Source organism: Echiichthys vipera, assembly GCF_963691815.1.
Source record: "Echiichthys vipera genome assembly, chromosome: 22".
NCBI classification, from domain to species: Eukaryota; Metazoa; Chordata; class Actinopteri; order Perciformes; family Trachinidae; genus Echiichthys; species Echiichthys vipera.
This window is the reverse complement of record NC_139847.1, coordinates 16,356,268-16,382,771: the sequence shown is the minus strand read 5'-3', so window position 1 is coordinate 16,382,771 and position 26,504 is coordinate 16,356,268. Positions and strand designations below refer to the sequence as shown.

General features: G+C 41.3%; 1 protein-coding gene across 3 annotated transcripts in view; it reads left to right on the top strand.

Moving 5' to 3' along the window:
- nlgn2a (neuroligin 2a) overlaps positions 1-26,504 on the top strand; it is a gene marked incomplete at both ends in the record, with an annotated part of 127,539 nt that overhangs the window by 52,875 nt on the left and 48,160 nt on the right. For 2 of the 3 annotated variants that reach the window (XM_083937360.1, XM_083937359.1), the window contains one exon: positions 9,130-9,279. In XM_083937360.1, the coding sequence (XP_083793486.1) occupies positions 9,130-9,279 (150 nt within the window). Of the gene's footprint in view, positions 1-9,126; positions 9,280-26,504 lie in introns of all 3 variants that reach the window. The other variant, XM_083937361.1, reaches the window with a different exon arrangement.

Here is a 26,504-nt window from a genome sequence, read left to right as displayed (position 1 = left end):
AAAAAAATAACTTTTCTGTAGACAGATTTAGCTACTGCTTCCGTGAACATGTAGTGTTAGCTTAAGCTAAAGATAGCACTCTGTCACCACCAGCCCAGCTGATTGACATTTCCAATGACAGAGAGCATTGTTAGAAATAGGATAACCAACAACTTTATGAATATGTTGTGATAAATAAGATTAACCAATCAGTTTATTAACATGTTGAAATATTTTTGCAAGTTTATGTTTAAGTCCCTACACTGTATAAAAAGATGAAAGTGGAGTGATATAGAATTGTGACAAGGAATTGGACGTCATAGCCATGGTATACTGAAATTATACTACGCCTAACAACCAATCAGATGCTTGATTCGAACCATCCGTGCAGCATATACACTGCAGTGAATCTATTCTCCTTAACATGGTTATCCCATAAACCAGGGCTATTAAATTGGCGGCCCCCGGGCCGGATCCGGCCTGCGAGGAAATATTTACTGGCCCTTTGAGTAGAAGCCCGTGTGAAAAAGTAATTCATGGCCGCTGTCCTTTCTCGTATCCATCTCAGCGCTACCATCTCAGCGCTACCATCTCAGCGCACTGAAAGACTTGCTCCACGCGCTCGCTGTAGGCGCACGCCACAACGCTACGCACGCTCTTCTTTGTGGGTTTCTGAATCCTCTTGGCCACAGCTTGCTCAGCTCCGCTCTGTTTGTTCATTTCAGTTTGGTTAAATCTGTGGTTAAATCACCACATCAGTGTCTGTTTCTACTTTGAAAAAAAAAAAGGTTGACACAGAAAACCAACAGTTCACCAGAAAATGGACAGAGAAGTTTTGTTTCTGTCACTGTGAAGCCTGTGTTTACTCTGCAGCCATATCTGCGTGTGAAGAGATAAGTTAATAAAAATAATGCTACTCTGCATTTATGTTACGTTCATTTGTGTCAGTCCAGGTTTTGATGAATAAACTAATGTTTCTTATGTACTTATCAGCCTGGTAAAATAACTAGTAACTGAAGTAATCAGATAAATGTAGGGGAGTAAAAAGTAGAATATTTCCACTGATTTGTAGTGGAGTAGAAGAATAAAGTAGCATGTAAACAAAATACTCAAGTAAAGGACAGGAGCCTCAAACTTCACGTTAGTCCAATAATTGAGTGTAAACCTCTGGTTCACAAGTTTGTTCATTTAACAAGGATTGTTTTTGACAAAATAGTTGCACTTTGAGGCCTATGACTAATATTTACATTGATAGAATAAAGACAATATACTGTATGCACTCCTATGTCGCTGCATTGTTTTACAATATCCATTAATGTGATGCTCATATTTCCCCAGCCCCTTATTTTTGATCATACTCGTCAACCAGCCCCAATTCCAAATGAATTGAATAGCCCTGCCATAAACCCTTGACAGGCAAACATATACCATATGCCCACGCGCAAAATAAGAAGGAGTTGAAAAATGCAGTCTGGCTCTAAAAGGGGTCAAATTACATGTCAGAACAGGTGTTTTGTAGGGTTTTGATAATCTTACATAAAACCTGTGTCATTCCAAAAATGCAATCATCTTTTACAAGGCAATCTTATTGTTAATTATATTCATGTAATTATGCATACTTCAATCAGGGTGTTAAGAGGCTCGCAGTGCACTAGGACTGATACTTGAGAGTTAGTTTCCAAGCTGCAGCCTTTGAATGCATAACTTGGTGAATACTCCATTCTGATTGTCTGCATGGTGTCCATGTACACGTTATAAGACACTACGGCTGAGTAGCTTCATTGAAACTGTTAACTGTTCTCAATTAACGTGCTAAATTAAAAAGAAGATCAGAACCTCTTATTTAAAACACTGACAGTAGTCCTTCAGTGCCTACTTCAGGCTGCCAGCGGGGCCTCGCGAAAATCTTGATATTGATTTAGGGGCAGTAACGTGGCTGGATAGCTACTTTGTCTTGTTACTATACTGTACATACTGTCAGATTATATTTATTTTGTCTACCATACACAGTGATATTGACTGTGAAACTTGCTAGCATGACTGTAGATTTCTGGCTCTTAGGTGAGCAGTATTTGTTCTTTTGTAATCGACCGTGGTATAAGCGAGACAATGCACTTCGGTCACCGTCAGAGTCTTGGACAACTCATCAGGCCTTCACCCTAATATATCCTAGAATAGGTTTTTGTTTGCTTCTTTCGTTTGTATGTTGGTTTGTTCCCGTAAGTCTTAAACACATTTTGTAAATGCAGTACTATCAAGTAGCTAATTCTAAAGTCTTGCAACACTTGGAAGAGATTTTAAGGCAGTGTCTGGCAGATTAACGCAGATTTTAAGTACACTCCTATGTTACAATTATGTAAATTTGACAAAGAAAATAAATACATGGTAAGTGGCATGATGTCTGTTGTGATGAATGACCTTTCTAAAGCAAGTGTCACATCTCTACTTGTTGATTTTCATTTTCATTGACGGTGAATAGTCTGTAACTATTTTTCAGGCAAAAAATTGTTTGATTTATTTTATCTCTCTTTACTTTCCTTTAAAAATGCCTCACAACTCTCTCTCTCTCACACACACACACACACACACACACACACACACACACACACACACACACACACACACACACACACACACACACGTCCCAGATGCAATCAGCGTGGCCTTTGCCTTGATCCATTGTGCTCTAACGATTAAGTCTTAGCCCTGCTCGGTGGCCTATAGACCAGCTCTGCTGCTGCTGTGCATCTCATCACAGCCCATTCATCACCTGCCTGTCTCCACCTCCAGCCCTCTATCACATCAGCCTGCCATTGACCTATTATTGACCCCCCCCCCACACACACACACACACACACACACACACACACACACACACACAGACACACAGACACACAGACATGCTTATTAGAGAGATGACAGCCACACAGTGAGGTGACAGTACAGTTGTTTTGTTTTTCCTGAATGCAGTCCAGTTCATGTTGCTCACGACTTACTCAAGCATGTCCCTGTTTGCGATCTAAAATCTTGGGTGTCTACTAGCTTTATATGTGATTAAAAATCAGTCACTGTTCAAACTGTCATGTCTACAGATCCATGAATAATATTTGAAAGATAATCTAATCTAACTAATGCAGTTGTGTGTTTTGCTCTATGTTTTGCACATGCCAATGCAAACATGATCTGCAGTTTAACGTAAATTAAATAAGTCTTTTGAGACTCTTCTTCTGAATATGCAACACATTTGATTTACATTCAAGGTTGTATCTTAGTTTCTGTCTCAACATAGAGATATATTTCATCATTTTTTCCAATAAATGTCTTAATGAGGAGGATGTGTTGCATATTTACAGTAAAAGTATGTTTGCCCTATAAATTAGTGATGTACTGTACATCCATGTATTCCTTAAACAACTTGACTTACTCATAGAAGATATTTGTAATAATTCCAATCCATCATGACAAAAATTACAGGTCTCAGAAATAGAAATCCACATAAATGTATTCCTTCCATTACACTGTTACAATATTTTCACCACTCTGTAACCTTTCTGTTAATTGGACCACTAGTACAAAGAGCTTCAGTGTATTTGCACACAGATGACAGTTCATCATTTGCTGTGAGCAATTTCCCTATTATTACAGCTTGGAACCTCGGCGTAAAAGGTCAATATTTATCTCCGCCTCACACCCACATGTGCTTGTGTACACACACTCCATGGCCCATCCATACTAATGAAAATGAAAATAGAAATGGTAGAAAGATACACTAAGTCGAGCCTGTATGGGAGAAATTGAAAATGCTAATTTGGAGAAGGTATAAAACTCTGCATGCTGCGATATTCCCCCTTGAGTTGTCATTTCACCCCAATGTGATTCAATATCTTTTTAATTATGGCTCTCTGTAAGCAGAGGGCCCTCCACTTCCATCTCTCCATGCTCGGTTTAACGTATGGGAAGATGATATCTCAGCAGGCTCCTGCGCTCTCTTCTGTTAAGAAAGTAATATATGCTTCTCTCTGCTGTTGTAGCTGCCAGGAAAGCCAAGTTAGACACGATGTAGGGTGTAGGTTAATCCTTGGTTTACCCTTAGCTGTTACTAAAAAAAAAAAAAATATGTAGACTTGACAATCTAAGGCTTTTCAACTGTTATCCTTCCTGTTAAACCCTGAAGTTCAGCTGTGCCACTTAAGTGCATATCAACCCTTCCTCTCCCTCTCTGCCGGCTGTCAGTGTTTACTGACAGCAAACATCATTTCCCATCAAACCAACAGCAGACGGTGACGCACACGGCACAACAGACCACGCTCCATCCCCGTGACTAATCAGTCAGTTGATAATGTAGTGGAAGCGAAGCCCCGAGTCTCATCGGGAGACCAGAGGGTGGCGTCTCCGAGGGCGGCGGTGGGCGGTGTGCTAAACTGGAACACTCTACACAAGTTTAGGCCTAATCGTCTCATTGTCTCCGTTCTGCTTGAGAGGATCAGCAGCCATGGTAAAGCCCTCAGGGTACCAGCCCTCAGCTGCTCTCTACCATCTTGCTTTGTCTTTGTTGTTGTTTGTGTTTGTTGAGCAGAGCCAATTTCTTCAGTGGCGTTTATTTTGTTCACCTTTTCAATTTAGATTTTCAGTCAATCATTGTTCCTTCTTTGTCTCCAATGTTTTCTTCAGACCCTTAGCCTGTCAGTATTTCTTGTCAGTAGGCAATGTAAGTAAGTAAAGTCACGTGTAAGTAAACGTAATGCCGCAATGGAAAAGGAGTGTTACATGTAAAAGGCTTTAAATGAGAAGCGGCAGCAGTGGTGGACAGTGGCAGTAATGTAAGGCAGACCCTGCAGGCAGTTTTCTGGTAATTTTGAGATTTCAGGATATATTGCCCCAGAACAGGTCTTTTTTCAGACTAGCAGAAATAAAACAACAACAAAAAACACATTTAGATGTTTTTTTACTACTTTGTCTGTTCGCGTCTATAGATTTCTCTGACATTTACCAAAAGTTAGCATCAAATAATGACTCATTTGTATATTTAAACGTAACTTTTCAGATCATAAAACATAACATTTTTGAGGAAAGTTATCCAAAAAATAATTGTCTTAAAGGGATCCTTCACCCATTTCAGTCCAGGTCTGTGTCATGGAAAGGTGTGTGTTTGCATCATTGGGTGGATTTTCCGCACAGACCTGGATTAAAATCGACAAAATATCTCTTTGTCACTAATCAACTGGGGAAGCTTCATGATGATATATATTAGTTAAAATGTTTACCATATTCACCTTTAATATGCTGTAAAATGTTTGGAATTTTACTAATCATATTTCTAAAAGCTATTTTATTAAAATCATTTTTTCTCAGAGACAGAAATCTCCACTTCAGCAGCACTTACACACACACACACCGAACTTTTCAGTTTTATTCCCATCTATATTCTGAAGGTTTTTACAGAGGGGTTAGCTGATATATCATTCATAGTCTGATTTATACAACATTTTATTCCTGTTTCTTTTTTAATGGCTGATGTATTTCCTGACTTTTATTGAGTGATGAACGAGATATCCTAAATCCCCTCTGTGAAAACCTTTAACGCTTATATGTCAACAAAATGAAACAACAACTTTGAACCTGGCTTTATCCAATGTTCACATGTATATGCTGGAAATGTCTGCAAATTAGCGCTATGCACATTTAAACATCAAAAGTAATTCAGAAATGTTTGTCTTGATGTCGGTAATCAACTGGGAAAGTTTCATGGTGATATCTGCCAGTTAAAAAAGACCCTATTCACCTGTAGTGTTTGTAAGTAAAATGAATTATATATATTGTACTTGATTAAATTGACCTCCACCATAGACTAGCTGAACAGTTTTAATCCAATGAGCAAGTGAAAGTAAGCCCCTCAGTCATGCCTTTTGGTGATGTTGACCTGTTGCTGAACTTCTACCCTTCATTTACTTAGACATGTATACAGTAGAACAAGACAAAGCAGTGCTTGCCCTGCCATGTCACTATGAGTAACTCTTGTGTTACAGCATCAGATCATGTCTATGTGGAAGTGTTTACCATCTGCCGATAATCTAGCGTAAGAATTAAAGGGTTTGTTGAGGCTTTTGTTGTACTGTATTCTGGACACTGTCCCAAACTTCCTCCATATTCAGGGCAGTATGTTGTCCTTCAGCACCTGTTCTGTTTGTATCTTTGGAAGCAAATGACATTTGCCTATTTAAAGAGATAAATGATGGATGTGGAGTGTCTCTTCAACTTTATGAGCAGTTCATCCCACATGGGGATGGCATGTGAATCCTGAGGCTGGCAACCTAACCACCTGCCCATCTGTGGGTATTGCATGCTAAACATTTGCTGTGGTGGAAACACAACAGAGCCAGAGGCAGAGCGAGAGCACCTGAGACAGGAAGAGAGAGAGAGAGAGAGGGAAAGCTTGTAGCCCCCGAGGGCCTCCGTCCTATCTGTCACTGTGCCAGAACGATTCGCCCTGTAACTGATCCATGGACGGAGCGTACAGGTCAACTGTGACAGCCTGCTTGGCATGTGTGTTTGTGTCTTATGTGAGTGCGGGTGGGTACATCAGTGCATCTGCATTCTGTCTCCCATGATGTCAGTGGCTGTCAGTCTTCGTCTCCTGGTGCAATATGCAGGGTATAGGAAGTGTGCATGTGTACATTCGCCGCTAATGAAATGAGATTCAGGTTGAGACTTGGCGAAGGGCGTCACGGGGTTAGAGATGCACGAGAGCAATATGTTGCCACAGCAACAGTCAATGAGAATATGTCCATGTGAGATTAGCTCATGTAGGGAGTGAGACAGAGAGAGAGAGAGAGAGAGAGAGAGAGAGAGAGAGAGAGAGAGAGAGGGATGGAGGGAGGAAGGAAAGTTTCAAACAAGTTAAAGTGAAGCAGTTGCCATAGCGACTCTCCATTGCTGCTGCCTGTAAATTTCTGTCTCCCCAGTGCAAGTGTGTCTGCCTGACTGATAAACCAGCTTTTTGGCTTTGGCTGTGTATTAATATGACTGTGTGTATCACAGGTGTTTTTGGGTGTGTGTTCCATGTGAAGCATTTGATGTTTCAGCAGGTATTTCACATATATTATGTGTGTGTATTTATATAAAAGCAGGTTTCACAGGGAGCAAGGCACCCTCCATCTCTCTTCCCTTCTAACAGATGCTGTAGTGCTTATTTATGTGGTTGTTCTGCACTACCGCTCTTTCATATCCCCTGGCCCACACACACACACACACACACACACACACACAAACAGAGAAGCCAACAGGGGCTGTCACTATGCCACGGTTCTAAGTCTTGTGTGCCATATGCTACCGTAGGCTCCTGGCAGACAGGAGTGTCGTTGCTCTCAGTCAGCTGGGAGACTGGTTCAAAGGCCAATGAGGGCCCATCAGGGAGCAAGCCGCATGCACACAGTGCTGTAGTACAAGACATATGTTAAAGCATCTGACATCCAAAGAATAATACTTGAACTTATACCATCATGTAATCAGACGTTTGATAGAGCTGCAAAGATTAAATCGATCAGTCCTCAACTGTTTAATTAATTGCCAGCTATTTTTGAGAATCCATTTGATAATTGGTTTAACTCATTTTTTTAAATAAAGAAGTCAAAATTCTCTGATTTCAGCTTCTTAAAAGTGAGTATTTTCACCTTAAGCTTGGGGGATTTGAGAGACCAAACCACTTATCGATTGATCAAGAAAATAATCCTCAGATTAATCAACAAACAAAATTATTGTTAGTTGCAGCGCTAAATTGAAATCAACTAAACACCCTCAGCTCCACTAAAATATTTATATTTACAGGCTAGTTGATAGAATATTCATGGGGTTTTTTAAAGTAAGTAAACAGTTGTTGAAGTGTTTTGACTCTTTTCATGTTCAAGAAAGAAAATCAATAAATGAAATGTATCTCCACAGCAGAATAGACAAGTGAATCCACGTCTTCTTATTTCAAGAAAAATAAATGTTACCCTTTGGAAGAAAGAGAGATTAACAGTCTGTGTTTTAAAAGAACGAGCCCTGAACCTTAACTTTGTGTCATGTTTTCCAATAGTAGAAATGAGATTTTTTTCACACAGAACTTTTTCAGTTATCTCTTAATTTCTAACTTCATGGCAGGATCCATTTACAATGTGTGCCAGTGCAAAAATGATACCATCCAAGAAAAGGGTGTTTTCTCAAGATTCCCCAGGGTAATTGACCTAGAAATAGCTCGATATAGCTGTCCCTGCAGCTCAGGGCCAGTTGTGATTTGCATTTATGGGAGTTCCAAGTTTCACTGTGCAAAATAAAATGAGGAAATTATGGAAATTCATAGCAGACATGATATATTAAGAGCCGGTGGCCTTTTAGTATCTGTTGGTTGCACACAGAATGTTCTTCAGACATTGGGTTTTCTCCTTGTAGGCTTGGCTTTAATATGGTTCCTGATGTCATGCTGGTGTTTTTGTTTTTGCCTGTAAATTGCACTTGTGCAGCCCTGTTTGTTCCGTTGTCCCAGAGTGCTTTTTTATAAACAAAACATCTTTTCTCTGCAGCAAAGAGCTCTTTGGGGTGAGCTTTGACACCAGCACTGAGCTCTCGCAGCAAAAGAACTTCTTTGTCCTCACACGTACATGTACATTATCAATTTTAACTCACCCGTGTCCCTGGTTTTTGTGCTTCAGTTTAGTGAATAACCTCGCACTAGTGGAGTCCCTCGTGTGCTGTGCTTGGGCATCAGTGTTAGTCAATCTGATCCTCAGTGTGAAATAAAGCCCGTCAGAGGCAGTGATGTACAGGTTAGCTCTTATATGCAACACTACCCAGTGATTCTCTTCAAGCATTATTGCTTTAATCACCAGTAAACATTTGATTAGATTCTTGCAGTGTTTTCTGTTGTAATGGCCTGTTGTGAAATCGAAATTACCTCAAGCTCAATTTGAAGAGCTGACATCCAGCTGCAGGGAACAGTGCAGTTCTCAGGCTCTCATACAGGACTGTATTCTCACCCAGACGAACAATTTGCTATTCAGTATATCATGGTCTAACACAATATGTGATCAAAGAGAATATGAGAGGCATAAATACAGTTATTGACTTTCTCTTTCGCTCTCTATTCCCTGCTTTCTCCTCTGTGTATGTGAGTAGATATCCGTGACCGCAGGAAGAAGCCAGTAATGCTGTTTATTCACGGAGGCTCGTACATGGAGGGCACCGGAAACATGTTTGACGCCAGCGTCCTGGCCGCCTACGGCAACGTGATCGTGGTGACCATGAACTACCGGCTTGGCGTCCTCGGTAAGTGATATTTTAGCAAAACAGTTTCAAAAGACACACACAAAGACGACTAACTTGAGTTCCAGTGTGAATGGTTTGTACATATTCAGTGAAGTTTTTTAAATTGGTATAAAAGACTTTTTCTAAATGTTCTCGGTTGGTGCAGCAACATCTCCCCGAGATACTTTTTTTTTTAAAGGGAATGAACAGGATCAGACATTGTTGGGCCTTTTTGTTCCACCTGCTTTGTATATATAAATTCTATACATTTCTGCTCTTTCCCAATAATTTTATTGGCATTGTTTGACATTCTGGACATTCTATTCTTGTAATTAGCCCTCTTAGTTTCTCAAATATTGCTTATATGATATGAATCCAGTTTCCCAATTACCGTATTTTCCGCACTATAGGGCGCACCTAAAAACCTTCAAATTTCTCAAAAGCCGACAGTGCGCCTTATAATCCGGTGCGCCTTATATATGGACCAATATTGAGCCACAACAGGTCTCCAACTACGGTGAGCAGCCGCCGACTTTATTTTCCCTCGTAGAAGAAGTAACGCGCGGTCTATGTTGAGATATACGACTGCGTGAAGCGTGCCGTTTCATTTCCATTTGTGTGTTTGTGTAAAGAGCCCAAAATGGCTCCTGTTAAGAGACACGCTTACGACGCAGAGTTTACACTCAAGGCCATTAGTCACGCAGTAGAACACGGGAATAGAGCAGCAGCCAGAAAGTTTGACATTAACCAATCAATGGTGCGGAAGTGGAGGAAGCAACAACCATCTGACTGTTTTGTTGACATTCCCTTTAGCGCAGCTTCATCTAATGGATGCGTAATGTAACCTCAGCCTCGACTGTAGCATCTATTCTATGCGCCTTATAATGCGGTGCGCCTTATATATGAAAAAAGTTTCCAAATAAGCCATTAATTGTAGGTGCACCTTATAATGCAGTGCGCTTTATATATAAAAAAAAGTTTCAAATAAGACATTCATTGAAGGTCACCTTAAAATGTAGCGCGCTTTATAGTACGGAAAATACGGTAGATAGAATTAAAAAAAGGTTTCTAAATATTTAAACTCCTCCGCTTCAACAGATTGACCATTAATCAAAACAGGTGGAAAATACTGAGGCATTGTTTTACTCATTATAACAGCTCCTTAGTCTAACGTTTGTTAATAAAAAAGGCAATAAGATATTCTGGATTGAATATATCAGCTGCCGCTAATATATTCAATCTTCTCATTTTCCTTTTCGCTCTCCGCCATCCCACCAAACACAAAACAATCGTCTGCGCACACACGCAAGTCGATACCTCTCAGCAGAGTCTTCTTGATTAAGTCGATGATGGATGACATCAATAGAGTTCATCAATTTAATGACAGCCAGTGCAGGCGTTGATCATGACGCTCGCTTTCTTATGGATTTCCTTTGTTGATTATTCCAGTCTAAACACTCTGATTATGTAATTGTTTCGCTTTCTTTGAATGTCAAGGTTTCATGAGAGGACCGCATTAATTCACATTTCAACCCCCCTCTGCCAAGAAGGCACTGTATTGACCTGTCACTAATATGTTTACACAAACAAATCATCTTGAATTTAGTTTAAAGGTCCCATATTGTGAAAATTGAGATTTCCATTTTTTTGTTTATTATGATGCAGGTGAATGTGCTATATAAATACTGCGAAAGTATCAAACGCTCATCCAAAGAGAAATGCACACAGCCTGTAACCAGAAACTGTGACTTTAAACACGCTGTCAGGACTTCCTGTATGGTTGTGATGTCACAACTATACTATATATAGTTAGAACGTGGTGCTACAGTGCTGTTACAGTCATTCTTCAGCTGCAATGATGGTGCAGAGATACAGAGACAGACGAGGAAGACCCAGAAACACTGACCAATCAGAGCAGAGCTGGCTTTTTCAGGAGGGGGTCTTAAAGAGACAGGCGCTAAAACAGGGCGTTTCAGAAAGGGGGTGAATACAGGTGTATTCAGACAGACAAAATGAGAAAATGAATGTGTTTTTTGAACATTAAAGCATGTAAAAATGTTGTAATAGAAACCCAAAACACAAGTTTAAAGCTTAAAATGAATAGACCTTTAAAGTAGTTGTGGGACCTTTAAAAGAAGCATTTAATTTGTAATTTCTATAATCTTTTCATCCCCACTATAATTGAAAACCAGTTTTGTCTGAAATGCTCACAGATAAGAAGATAAATTACAGATATGTTTCTATTACAAAACATCAACATTGTCTCTTAATTAGTTTGACAAGTTAATGGTGTAAATATTTACTCATAGTCCTCTCACACCTTGTCAAACAACTGAAATTTAATTAGACAAAGGTCAGAAAATGAAATCTGCAGCCACTTTACATTACAAGCAATTAGAGTTCTGTATTTCTTTGTATTTTAGCAGTCATGTCAATGGGTAAGTATTCACAACATTATACCTGAAATAGATTTACGGTCTTGCACCCCCTTTGACATTCTCCCCATGTGACCACAGCTCTTATTTATTTGGTCACTGAGTCCAGCATACAGTCGAAGTATACTTTGCCAGTAGCTCTCTTGAAAAGGCCTTTCTGAGAGGGAACGCAGAGACGGGCATAAGCATGCAAATCAGATACAGATATGGCATTTTTACCGACACAGAAATGCATCTCCCAGTTCTTCATTTTAACTGCATGCCCTCGCCCGGTGCCTCCAACCTTTAGACATCTATTTCGCAGCTATATAATTCATTCCACAAAGAGCAAGGATTGTAAAAAGGAAACTGCCTTTACAGAGTGTTTTGGCAGGAGAAGGCATGGTTATGATGCACATTTGAGCTTTTGCTACCAGACACAGCACAGTGAAGGTGAGGGATTTGCAAAGTAGTTAGGGTGGCTGTTCAGGCCGAGTGCAGTAAGTGTACTGCAACCTGTCTGCTCAGCTCTCCAGCATGAGCTTGTCATCATTTTCCTGAAAATACACTCGACTTCTCCTCTTTGTTACTCACCGCACTGTGTCTCGCTCCGTTGAGACCGAGTAATTTAGCTCAGAAAGGAGGCAGGTGCTAACTTAAGAAACTAAGTGCATTAGATATTTCATTAGCCAAAGATAGAGTGGGCTGCTAGAGGCAGCTTTAAAATTGGTTGCCTTGCGTTTGATTTGTTTTCTTTCTTTTTTTGTTTTTCTGTGTGGTCTTTCGGAGCCCTTGCACAGCCTTTTCAATGACAGATTTTCATTTGCCTACAATCACTATAAGTGTTTCACTTCTAAAATGTGACTATTATCACAGATCCATGAGGCAGCAAGGCAACCAGAGTGTGACATGAGTGTCCCTTACTTTTAATTTCCAGAACCATGGAGGTCCAACCTCGGTCTTATTTTTGAATGATCTGTGAAAAATAACATGTGTTCACCACGTTAACTGCCAAGATCTGCAGAAGGGTCCAGCTGCAGAGCGTCTGGTTTGGGCCCACCCCCTCTGTCGGACCCTTTCCGTCCTAAGCTTGGAGAAGGAAGCGATTCTGAAATTGTTTACGTAAGAGACAATACTATCAGTATATCATGGCATGCCTCATAATAATTACTACAACATATTTCAATATAACTTATAAACTTAGATAACGTAACACTAATCATGATGTAACATAGTTCGCGTTAGTAAAGCAGGACCCAAGTAATCTTTTCAGCTTATTAAACTTAGTAAATTGGTTAATATAAGCCAACGTTAGCAAACTCATAAGGTTAGTACAAGATATTCTCTGCTTAATATTATGTTACCTAACTTCATAAGTTAAAGTTACATCGATATATTTAGGTTGTATTGTGTACTTTGTTATTATTTATGGAGGTCAAGTGGCTTAGCTTATAACAGGCCTACTTCTACAGTGGTATGGTCATGATACAATAGACGTGATACAATGCTTTAGGATGCTTTATTCAAAAACAAAAAGTATAACAAAACAATACACTACGCATTTTACTACAGTGGCATGTAAATGTTATTTCTTGATAATGAGGCACGATAAAGACAGGTGATTATCCATTTTAAAGCACGTAATAACACATGATTTTTCCACCATGGCTCCTGGCAATGGAGAGGTAGGCCCAAGCCTGGAGCTCATAGCAATGGGATGCTATTGAAGATCTGGGAACAGGGCGGCATTTATGAAAAAAAAAAGAAAATGTCTTCCACACCTGGAATAGAAAACATGCAAACAGTTTTCATGTGGATTAGAGGAGTCGTCGCTGTTTTTCTACCTCCAGAGGAAGTGGTTTCAATATTCTGGCTAAACTGTTGGCGTGTTTACAACCTGTCAGACCGCCTGAGTTCCTTACCCGTTCAACTACGGTTTTAGGGATGAGGCTGAGTTATTATATCTAGGAACTAGTTTCTACATATATTGATATGACAAAAATAAGACTGGAATTTTTATTTGATGCAGTCAAACTGGCTGCATTGGATTTGTTTGGTTAATTATAAGATCTGTTGACAGTCTAATCCATTTATGACAGTTGCTTATTGCCATAAAATGGGCTCCATGATAAGACAAAATCTTATTGTGCAACTCTGTAAACTGTCTTGTTAGCGGAGTCTTTTTCATCCCGTCTTGAGCCAAAAAGAAGCCCGATCAAAGGGAATCCAAGTGAGTGGATTGCAGAAGTTTGGTTTTCAAAGATGATGAAATGAGCCAGAAGTATCAGCGGCTACTCCAAGTTTTTGTTTAACTGAATTGAATTCAACTTCGGAAAAAGAGATAATGCTGAAATATTCAATTCACTCAGATTATTGTTACTGGATGTGCATTAGGTAGGACTGGATCTTTTGAATCTCCTCTCCGGAATTTGTAAATTTCTTCCCGTTATCTTTACTCGTCCCTCTCTTCTAGTCTGGTGGCATCATCTCTCAGCGCCCTATCTGGGACACTCTCATCATATTCTTTGAGTCAAGGAGCGAGCAAATTGAGACGGAGACTTTGTCATTTGTATTCAAAGAGAACACTGCAGCTCTTTCTAAAATATGAGAGCCATCCAGTGCAATTTGGCCATGATTGGGAGAAATGTGAGTAATCTTTTGCACCATGCATCCTGTATGATGGATGGCATTTTACTTTGACAGAGAGAGTCACACAGGGAAGCCAGTATGGGGCTCAGAAATGCCTATTTGTGTGTTTTTAGAGGTGATGTGCGTCAAGCATGTGCTGCTCAAGCATTCATGCATATCAATGTCTGCTCTGTGGATACACTGCGAGGTTTCCTACTGTTTGTGTTCTTGCTTCAGCAATCTGACATGCTGATTTGGAAGGGCATTGCTGGTATTATTGATACAGGAGCTAGATGTGGTCATGTGAAGCGCAAACTGAATATGGTGTGCCTGCCAGACAGGATTGGCTAACTTTGCATGAGATTATATATAATCTCAAGTGTCAGACCTCTCTTGCACGTATTGGATGCAGTCATTTTATTGTTGTGGTGTTTTGCAGCTCTAGCCGTCAATCCAAAAGTTTACTAAGCCTCCCACAAGTTACTGTGAGGATTGAAAAGTTTTTGCATTGCCATTTGTTTTCAATTTATAATAATCCTGATCATATAACTGATTACAGCTGAAGTTCATTTAAATGCACTGCTGTTAATTAAAACTTAAAGCTGCTCTTAAAAACATGTCTTGCCCATGCTGTATCTGGAAAGCAACACATTGTACATTGCAAGTTCTCTGCCACTGGACTAAATTAAACCAATATTACCAATATATTTAAGAACTGTAATCACATACTCTTTCCACAACGGCTATGTGCACGGAAATACAAGTTACTGTGGGCTAGAGAGAGAAACAATATTGAAATCAGCCAGCTGAAAATGCAAGACCAGTGTATTCACAAATGGCAGTGGTGTTGTAGGATTATGTATGTATGTTTTTATGAATTATGTATTCATGTTTATACTGATGTTTGAAGCCCAGACCTTTTGCTTAAAGTGAAATTCCTGTGTAAAATCCTCCCAGGGTCTTTTTAGGCAAATTGGGTCATCAAATAAGCCATCAAGATCTTTTTTTTCATTTAATTTTTTCAACTCCATGGTCACTAACTACGTTGTTGGTGCGTTGGTTAGTGTGTAGGGACGTTTATCATGTAACTGCAGAGGTGTGGTGTTATTTGGAGCAGTATCAGTGGTTAAAAGAGACGTTTAAATGCGTCAAACTCTGCGCCCCGAGCCAATCAGTGTTAGCTGCGGCAGGCTCTTAGCGACTCTTCGGAAAATCTACGTTAATAGTTGTTACACAAGATGACCCAATTTACTTTAGGGGACGCAGTTCCAATCAGTGAACCACAGGGGAATTGCTTTGCAGTTTGATTGAGTAGGGAAAGACCACCGCTTCAAGGCATCTACGGAGACCTTCAGAGCCATACTTAATGTCTATATGTCAATTGTTACACCACACTATGGATCAGCTCATTCAATTTTTACTTAGAACTGGGCATTAAGTCGGCTGATATACTGCTCAAGAAGCACATTCATATTGTGTAAGTTCTATAAAATAGTGTGAAAGAAGGCCCATACAACTGAGAGGTTCAGTGACGGTATGCTACCAGGAAGAGGTAACGTCAGCTGCCTGCAAAAACCCACACACAACAACCTGTTATGACCACTTTTCCGACAAAACCCCCCACCACTTTACACCCTTTGGCGATTTGGCATTGTGGGTGGTGTGATCCAACCGCAACATCCCATATTGCCTTAATTAACTGTAAAACAGTACTGTATTTAGGAGTCAAAGCTTTTGGGGTTATTCTGTAGATACAGTATGTTTTATATGCAAACATATTCTGCACCCTGTCTGCTAACATCCTTCTCCTCTGTATCTATACAGAGCATTTAAGAAAAACAAAAAAGAAATCAAGCTCAGAAAGACAGGAATGGCAGTAATAATGGTCGGGGAAGAGAAACCAACCATCTCAATCTTTTTTTTCCCCATCTGGCTGATTGAGAGACACAATCTTTTTTTCTCTCCTTCTCCACTGAAACACTGATTTAACAGCTGCCTCTCCAGCCCTGCCAGTGCAACGCAAATGCTAACCACCATGGAATCATTCGCAAAGCCAAACACGCCTATCCGTTCGCTAATATGGAAATGTACCTGTCTGCACCCGGGCAGACGAGTTTCTGCAGCAGCAGACACCGCTTCAGTGGCAGTGGGGGGAAGCCAGAAGCAGCAGGCAGTCTCCAGCAACGTCTCTGCGGGAAATTCTGCAGAGTTCAATATGTAATGAAAAGCTTCGCCGGGCCACTGAGAACTTGACCTTGCATTGGCTGCCTTAGCGACAGACATGCTTACAGTACATACGTCACCTCCGCCCCGATGAGCTTTTTATATCCCCCCTGTCTCCAATGCGAGAGTCGGGGAGGGAGAACAAGAGTAAGGTGAAAATGAGACTATGCATTCATTCAGACATTAACAATGATGATGAGAGCAGAGAGGTGGAACAGCGGTACAAAGCTCAGAGCATTTTTTTGGAGCTGCAACACTTATGTGGACATACTGTATGCAGCATGAGCTTTGTGTGTGTGCTTGCATGCTGTGGCCAAGATACATACACACAGAGTGGGGTGAGAGATTTTGAGAGATGAGAGAAGTGACAGTGGGAGAGAGAGGGGGCAGAGAGTGGGAGGAGGGGGAGAGGGGCTGCATTTGCCTGTGATGCTAAAAATAAAACCTGCAGAGCCGCTTTTTGAGTGTGCACTAGAGCAGACATTCATCTAGAGCGCAATTATATATGCTCTGTGCCGCTGTCTGTGCACGCAGCAGATATGACATCGCCTGCATTATCAGTGCATCAACTGAACACACACACAGGCTCGAAAGTGTTGCGCTCAGGACGACTTCTCCTTAAAATGGTCCTGCTTCACACACACACACAAACACACACACTCCGTTACTGTGTAAAATTTGGGATTTAGTATTCAGGCAGTGTGGGGTGAAAAATGCCTGCTCAACGCCTTGGCAGGGGGTCCTGTGTGTGTGTGTGTGTGTGTGTGTGTGTGTGTGTGTCTGTCTGTCTGTCTGTCTGTCTGTCTGTCTGTCTGTCTGTCTGTCTGTCTGTCTGTCTGTGTGTGTGCGCGGTGTGCGGTCCCACGAAAAGGACAGCAGTGTGAAACGTGACCTGACAGGACCAGAGAAGATATTAAGACACACATGGGGTGAACACCTCTCCCAATCACTTGCACACTATTCTCAGTCTCCATAGCAACCTCCGGCAGAATTGATGAGTAAAGTCCTCTTGATTCTATGCTAGGGGAGAGAAAGTGTGTGTGTTGGGGGTATAGGGTGTATGACTTTGAGAAAGAGGACAGACTGGTCCACTATTTTCTGAGAGGGGATTAGCACCTCAGTTGGCCTGCGTTACACACACACACACATACACACACACACACACACACACACACACGCACACACATTGACTCACATTCCCATGGGCAGGTGAGATGCACACAGACCCCCTTCTGCACATTAACACAGTCACGGACATGTATTCTGACAGCTCTCACAGCTTCTCTCTCATCGCTCCCCTGACGTTGTTTCTCCTCTGTTTGTCCGTGGCCTTGATACTCTCTCACCTGACGGCCATCATCTACTCATCTCTTTTCCCACTTTCTCCACTCCTATAGATTCACACCTTGAGGAACGTGTGGAATACAGTTATGTATCCTGCAACATATACTGCCTGCTGTCTGTCAGCATTGGCCTCATTCCTAGTAAAGTATGTATGCAAACATGTAGTTTATGTATTGATAGATTAGACTCATCAATCAGTCATTTTGGTCATTGTTGTCATTTTCAAAGGAACGTCCTCTCATAAGCCACTTTTGCAAACCTGAAATGTTCCCGACAATACTCTGAAGAAGTAGGGTGATTTACACAAAGACGGACCGGAGAGATGACGAGATCCAAAAACTTTTGTTTCCGATGTTGAAATTATCAGACAAATTCAAGAAACAAGAAAGAGACTCAAATGTTTATGACCTGATTACGAACCACGGTATATTCCATGTCATGTCCTGCCTTGAAAAGGAAAATTTCAATGTCCGGACCTGATTCTCCTGACACTGTCCAGCTTTATAAACAATCCAGGTTTGATGCACAACAGAGTATACTAGTTAAAAGTATGGAGAGTGGGCAACCCATGTACTGAGGCTGAGCCTGTGGCTCTTTGCTGCACGTCAACTCTCTCAACTCTCTCTCTCTCTCTCTCTCTCTTTCTTTCTCTCTCTCTCTCTCTCTCTCTCTCTCTCTCTCTCTCCTTCCCTCCCATTTCCTAGCAATCTTTATCTGTTCTAAGAAATAAAGGCATATAAAACCAACAAAGCGATCTTAAAAAATAAATAAAAATATGATGTCTCCTTCAAAGCAGTCTTGCAGTCCAACAATGTAATAAACCCTCTGTAACCTTCGGTCTAACCATCAAACATTTATTGTGGTTCAACGCACTGATTGCTTTTGTTAGTTTTCACCACAGCTGCAGTGGAAAAGATTTCTCTTTAACAATGCAACATTAACGTAAAATTAGCATACAAAGATAAGCTGTTGAGGCTAACTGAATAGTGATCTACTACAGTATTTTACTTGATATGCCTTTTTTCCCTTAATCAAGATTATCAAATTCCTATCGCAGAAGTGGCAAGTACAAAGTTAGCATGACCCCAATTGTGAAAATGAGACCTAGATTGAAAAATACCAGAATTTCGATTACTGCATCAGGGTGTGGTGGGACAGAAGGCAGAAAAGTGTTCCGGGCATAGTCAAGCAATGCAACTATTTTAATTGGCACCCCTTCCTCTTTATATCTCTTGCAATATTAAATCACATCCTGTTGAGACAGGGATATGCATCTTTTTGTGTGATATTTGTTATAGACAGCTAACAATGCTATGTGCACTTTAAGTTGCTGACATAAAGAGGTAGGGGTCCCAGTTTGGCCACTGAAGATCGGTCATTCTTTTTCTCAAACAACTCTCACACCGTCTCCTTCATCCTTCATCTCTCTCCTGTGTTTGTTGTTCATCTTCTTTCATTTAACACACCCCCCCCCCCCCCCCCCCCACACACACACACACACACACACACACACGCACACACACACACACACTCTCACACACGATTTGCTGTGGGCACTCTTTAAAAACTGAGTTATGGGGCGGATTATGCTGATGTATGTTTCACATGTCAAACAATCAGCTTTGTAAGTGAGGAACCATGGGCTCTAATAGCCAAGGATGGATCATCATTACGGAGGGATGACAGCCATTTGAATCATCGCGTGACGCCACGGGGCTAAATAGGGAGACTCCCTCAGGGATGGCAGAGCTGTTCGGGGAGCCAGAGCAGCATCCCTTGGATCTTTACATTCAGACTGACACTCATAAAGACAGGCTGTTAGTGAGTGTACACATGATACTCAGCAAAGATCAGCATCTGTGCCACGGTGTTTCTTTGTATGCACATACACACATACATATTAAACAACATATGGCATCAGGATGCAGCAGTGCTATGATTTTAATATCCCACTGCACTGTAGGCAGTATGTGTGTGTGTTTCTCTGGATGTTTAGTCGTACAAAAGAGTGTGCATCGTTTGTCTCACTACTGTGAACATTAGTTAGGTGTCCTCAATTAATAGTACTCTCTTATATATATTATATTATATTTTCTTTTACGCTTCGCTACGTTTTTCAGTGCTGTCTCCACTTTTTATTCTTCAACTTTCAGCTTTCTTGTGTGATTTTCCTGCATTTTCCCAAACGACTCTTAATAATCCTGAGAGGAACAGGTGTGACGTTGATGCTGTCACCTTTTGGTTATGTGTCAGGAAGAGAGGAGTGTCAGACATTTGCCAGTTGAGTAAATTGAGAGATTTTCTGTGCCTCTCCCTTCATTACATCCTAGTCCGCTGAGGCCTCTGTCAATGTCTTTGCCTCCGTTACAGTGGATTTTGAATATCACGACTATCTAAGTGTGGGAAACAAAAAAAACATGTGGCCATATTCACTCAGCTGTCTTGAGCTGTCCTGAGGGGTAAAACTATATGTGAATTCATAGTGAGGACATTTTCTCCTTAAGATTAATTTATGCTACGGGCTAAAGCAGCCAACCAATTATTTCAGCCCTAAAGGCAGCTCCTGAGGTGAAGAACTGTTAGGAAAGGATATAAAGTGAATAGTCTCAAGGTCATTTATTTATATTTTAAGTAACATTTTGTAACTACTGTAGGTGTTATAAAGGGAGAATCTGAATGTATTCTTGTGATATTTTCACCTTAAAAAGGTCCATACTGAGAATATATGAAATTGTTATTCATGTACAGCATCTTCCTTACCTAAAGAGCTTTGAAATTACTAATAAAGAGTGAATATGCTACTAATACGCACTAGTTAATGGTGACTATGTGTACCAAAATAGTCGATGGAGTTTGGCATCCTGGATCTGGAACAACCAGGTAAATATTGTGAGCTTGCCAGTTGAGGTGGATCAGTTTAAGCAATCTATTGGCTCTCAGTGGGATTCCTGACCCCAGATTCAGCACCATGGACAGCGGCCGTGACATTCTTTGTCATTTAATGGCTGTAAATTTCCACCGCAATGTAAACAATATCCCTGCTTATATTTACATCATTTCCTGATTCTAACCCTCAATTCCAGCAACTTTCTCAGCCTATCATTCCAGCCTGTGCCTCTCCATCCAAGTTGTAACATCCCTTTGATTCCAAAAACATTGGATCATAGTGAAGCTCCAGCTGTTGGACACTTGGTCCTACTCCTTTGGAGGAGGCTATGTGTTGGGGCACAACGGGACAGCATTACCATTCTAGCCTTCTCTCACAAGGATCTCCACTATCTCCACCCTCCCATCAAGCCTGGCTAACACAGCACCTGGGGCCAGGAGAGAGAGGGTGTGTGTGTGTGTGCGTGTGTGCGTGTGCGTGTGTGTGCGTTTGTGCATGTTTGTGCGCACTCATGTCAGATTTTCACCTCTTTTAACACAGAGAAACACACACACAGGCATTATGAATGGTAATAGTCGTAATTTGCATTATAGGGAGGCTGAGGTCAAGGACGGGACAGCCTGGTGTCGAACACATGGTTGGCCAGGGCACCGGTGATTGACAGGAGGAAGCGCATGATAATGTCAGAGGCGTTGGAACACCTGACATGAGTGCACACAAACACACACACACACAGTTGCACGTACACAAGCATAATAAAATGAGACAGCAGAGGGAGAGGGAGTTGGACACAGGAAAAGCGAGGAGAGTAGTGAGAGAAATAGGGTTCACTCATCCGTGCAGTTCACTCTACTCTGCACACACACACACACACACACACACACACACACACACACACATTCACAAACACACATGCCGAAGGCAGGCTGGCCGTAGTAACTCACTGGCCCAGTAACAGATGCTGTGAGCAGTGTGAGGGCCAGGCTACACCTGCTCTCCTCTGCTCCTCCACCTCCTCTTTGGTCCACAGCCCAACATCCATACATAGAGAGCCACAGCCCCTGCCTCTCCCTTTCCCCAGCCAGGCCGCCTCTCACCCTTGCCACTTTCTGAGCCATGCCCACCTCCCCCCCTAATGTCATCAGCCCCAAACACTGACTGTCCATTGCAGTTAGTAGGTAAACACATTCTTTGTCTCTTTCTCTCTTCCCACACACAGATTTATGCATGCATGCATGCAAACGAGGTAATTTACTTTAAGCCAAGCTGTCAATTTAAGAGCTTTAAATCCACATACATTTGGGTAAACTACAGTCTTCAACACCTACACACACATTTATTGTAGACCTGTTCCAACACATGGCCTATTAATTGAAAACCTTATATGGTTCTTTAAGGCACCGTGTGTGTGTGTGTGTGTGTGTGTGTGTGTGTGTGTGTGTGTGTCTGTGTGTGTGTGTGTGTGTGTGTGTGTGTGTGTGTGTGTGTGAAAGTGCATTTGCACATATCTCCACTTCAGCATATTAAAGAATTTATGTATACGTGTTAGTTTATGTAGTGGTGATGGAGGGGATATGAATATGTACAAGATGGGGGTAGTGTGTATGTGATCCACCTGTGCTACTCCAGCTCTCCTCCTCTGATCAAGGATGAAGCAGTGTCGGCATCGAAGCTGCTGGAGCTAATTAACTAATTAAGCAGCCTATCCCGGGGAACCAGCACTTTGCCAATCAGCGGGCCTAAACGAGCTGAGTTTCGACTGTGTATCTTTCTTCAACTCACCACTTTTGCGTCCTGCCTGCTCACACTCTGCTGGGTGGAAACAAAGACGATAATGAAATGCTGATGATAATGAAAGGTGTTTTTTGTACAAACAGTGCTGTGTTGTGGACGGATGCACGTGGGCGCACACAGACACACTGAGAGTAGTTCATGTTTTCATATGGAAAACCCTGTAATCTGTTGAGCTTTGAATGAGGCAGATGGTACCGCTCTAAAGTGGTGCCACAACAAGCTTGAGCTCCTGTGTCAAAATGGGCCTTTTTTCTCTGCGTGAGACTATTGCCTGAACATTTTTGGAACAGAACGACATTTCAAAGCGCACCAAATACTTGAAACTGTTGCACAAAGCTGTAATATTCTTGTATTTTACTCACACCAACAGCACTTGCTCTGAGAGAGAGAGGAGGGAATGAGTGTTTGTGATTCGTGCACATGCACTGTTGCAAGCATATCCCTCCCCGGCAACTTATGGCCTCTCATGTGCTCTCTTCTAGCCTTTTGTCAATGTTTGTACACACAACATCCCGCCCATAGCAGTTTACTGTTGAATTAGTAATGATACAGTTATGAAGTCACTTTGTTCTTGGTGTGTGTTTTTGCTTCTAGGCGTGTGTATCTATGCACAGAACACGATTTGGAGTCCCAAAACCCAGTAAGGTGCAGCACCAGACAAAACCCTGCAACAACCAACTGACCATGGATCTTCTGTTGAGGACTTTTTTCCTGAGACATGTAGCTTTAGCATTTAGCACAAAATCATGTAGCCTATTTAGCTTTTAAGTCCATATTAAAGGTCCAGCTGGAAACATTATCTTATGCTATCTACATGATCAAATCTGATGATAGATCTGCCTGTTAGCAGTTATAAAGGGCTGATGAAGATGTGTCTGTGACTTAAACTGGACGAATGCTTGGTTGTGAAAGTTGTGAATTTGCTGTACTGTATGTGTGTGTGTGTGTTAACAAATCCAAGCCATAGTTGAGTGAATATGTGTATATATCCCCGCTTGTCTTGTGATTCACAGCTGTCCGCTGAGACGCAGTGGAAAGTTGTCTGTAATGTATTCTAGCCTGCGGCTATGTGGCCATCCATATACATTGCTGTCTGAAGCATTAGTGCTACAGCACCCTGGGGTCTAACCCACGAGGAGACTGTGTGATGTATGAGCCAATGACTCCCACGCCATGCAGCAACACAACAGCACCGGCTCTCCTCTTGGAATTTCACTGATTAAAGGATGAGTTTGTCAAACATTTGCTCTTAGAGCAGCACCCAAAAGAAGTGTAGAGATTAATTTGCTCTGTCCTACCTTATAATCAATATCAATAGAGTGTGATACTGGAGCTGGTTCATTAACAAGAGTGTTTTGATCCATTTTCTTAACCATGTCCAGTCTTTGATCTTTGGCTACAAACGGTTGATTGGCTCTCTTTTGCTGTTTTTCAGAAGCCTCTTCTTTTTTTATTCCAATGCACAAGAATTGCTCCCATTTGTGGTTTGGGGTGGGAGTATAATTGTTTGCAGAATACATATTGGCCCCCCAAATCTCTTTGTTCTTTCTTGTTGTTGTTGCGCACCGAGCGTGTCTTCGTGTCTCCTCAAAGCATTCACCTCCCTCACCACCTTGCATGTTTCTCACTTGCTTGTGTGCGTTTTTTTAATTAGAAACACACAATTGTGCTCATTAATTGGCTTTAAAGTAAAAGAATACAGGAAGTACAAAAATAAAACACTCAGATCTACTGGTGAGGTAAATTGGATGAATAAAATATGGTGTCTTCTGCATATGCACAGAGTTCCTTTTATATGAACAGAATGTTGAGACTATTTATTGTATTTTTTAGAAAATAGAATAGGATCAAACGGCGGATGTTGCCTTACACATGTAAACATGAGATGTCTGGGTAACTTTGTGGGAATTAGCTGGCTCCATGTGTGCTTTGAGCAGATGTGAATGGTGGAAAAAAGCAAATTGGATCTGGCACCTGATCTGACAATTTGGCTGTGTTCTTACCTCCCGTCCTCAATATGTGTGTGGTAAATTGAATGCAGCCCAATATGGGAATAAGATGAGGGGATTTGTTTATTTCTTTCTTTTTCCCCCCTCCTTTTTGGCTCACTTGCAAGTTTGTAGATGTCAGCAAATCCTCCAAAAAAGTGCTACCTTTGGAGTTGAAGACATTTATTTTTGGCAGCTAATTGGAGACATTTTACCGCCTGCCTTCATTTCAAAGTAGCAAAACCGCAAGTCCATTTATACAGAAGGCTGTAGCAGTAATCACACACAACACATTCAAAACTAACATGACTTAAACCATTTAGGTGTCATGTGCTGTACATTTTGCTTCCTTATACTTGCCGCATACTACACACTGTTCCATTATGCATTAGATATTCCATGGATAATGCATGACATGAATATAGCTGATGTGAAATACTCCAAGGAGCCCCTACACCTCCAACATTATTCATATACTGTGTGTGTGTGTGTGTGTGTGTGTGTGTGTGTGTGTGTGTGTGTGTGTGTGTGTGTGTGTGTGTGTGTGTGTGTGTGTGTGTGTGTGTGTGTGTGTGTGTGTGTGTGTGTTGTGTGTGTTTGTGTGTGTGTGTGTGTTTGTGCGTGCATTCACATTTATGCTCTCAGAACATCTTGACTCCCGGACTCATTTCCTAGCATAAGGTGTGTGGTGCTAGCTAAGAGTTGGATTATGTACCACTCTCTATTCACACACTTACACAATATCACCTTGTGAAGATTTCCTGGCATCATTGATATTCATGTGAGGAAGGATAGAGAAGGAAAGGATCTTCCCTGTCATCGGTTGTGAGAAAAAGTGCAGAGAGTTCCACAAGGAATTCCGTCAATTCCAGGCTTCAGTCAGCCCGAGCCCACCTTTTAATCCTGCTGCCAGCCTCCCACTCTCCATCTCCCTCCTGTTTTTTTGTTCCTTGGTGCGACTTAATGCTTTTCTATCTCTTACCAACTCTTCCTCCATCCTTACTAAATCTGTTTTTCTGTAGCCAATTAACTCAACAGCCGTTATCTCCATCCATTTCCCCTCATCTTTCTCTTTAGCGTTAAATAAATACAACTAACAACTCCAGGTAAGTGGTTTTTCTGTGGAAAGAGACATTTAAATTACTTTCTTTTACTATATACGTCATTTAATTCTAATTTTTTTTTTAAAGTTGCTATCTGCCCCCATAAATACAAGGTTAAAGTTAAAATATCCAACAAGCATACCCTATGATCATCCCCTAATTTCTTTTTCTTTATAATAAAGATCCCTCATTCTTTCAGTAGATGAAGCCCTGTGCTGTTTCACTGCCAAAAGCCAAGTTAGTATGGGGTACCAAATAGATGTTATTGAGTGAAAGGATGGCAGCAACCTAGTTGTTACTTGGTAAACTCTTTCTACGCTGAATAACACAATGTCAAAAGTCCTGAAGTAGTTTAAAGATAAGAAGGGTACTGTCAGCAAACTTGAATGTTTAATGCCCCTCTATTATAACAAATGGTGCATTGCAGCTCTTAGCGATGATTTAGAGCAATTAGGAAGGTTACTGAGTAGGGCTTAACTGATACACTGGCGTGGGTGATATTATCGGCTGGTCCCTCAAATGGGCAGAAAATACGGCTATTTTGGAGTTCAGATCTAAGGACTGCCTGCTTGATTAGCACCGCTCAGCTGTGTGTCGGCTGCGGAACATCCAGAGATTTCATGTCTCGTCTATTTTTACCATGACGTCTTTTGACGATAATATTGACATCATAACAGCGCTTTCACTAAAGTTTTAATGTGTATATATGTAGAATATATCACATACATGATCAGCAATGCTGTTTGTGTGGACACCAGTTTCAGCGAGGCGGCCGTCGTGCGCTGCTCATGCAGGATGTGTGGTTTGGCCAAAGACTCCAAGGCCCAGTGTACTGTAAATCACACACTGCACAAACCATCCTCTT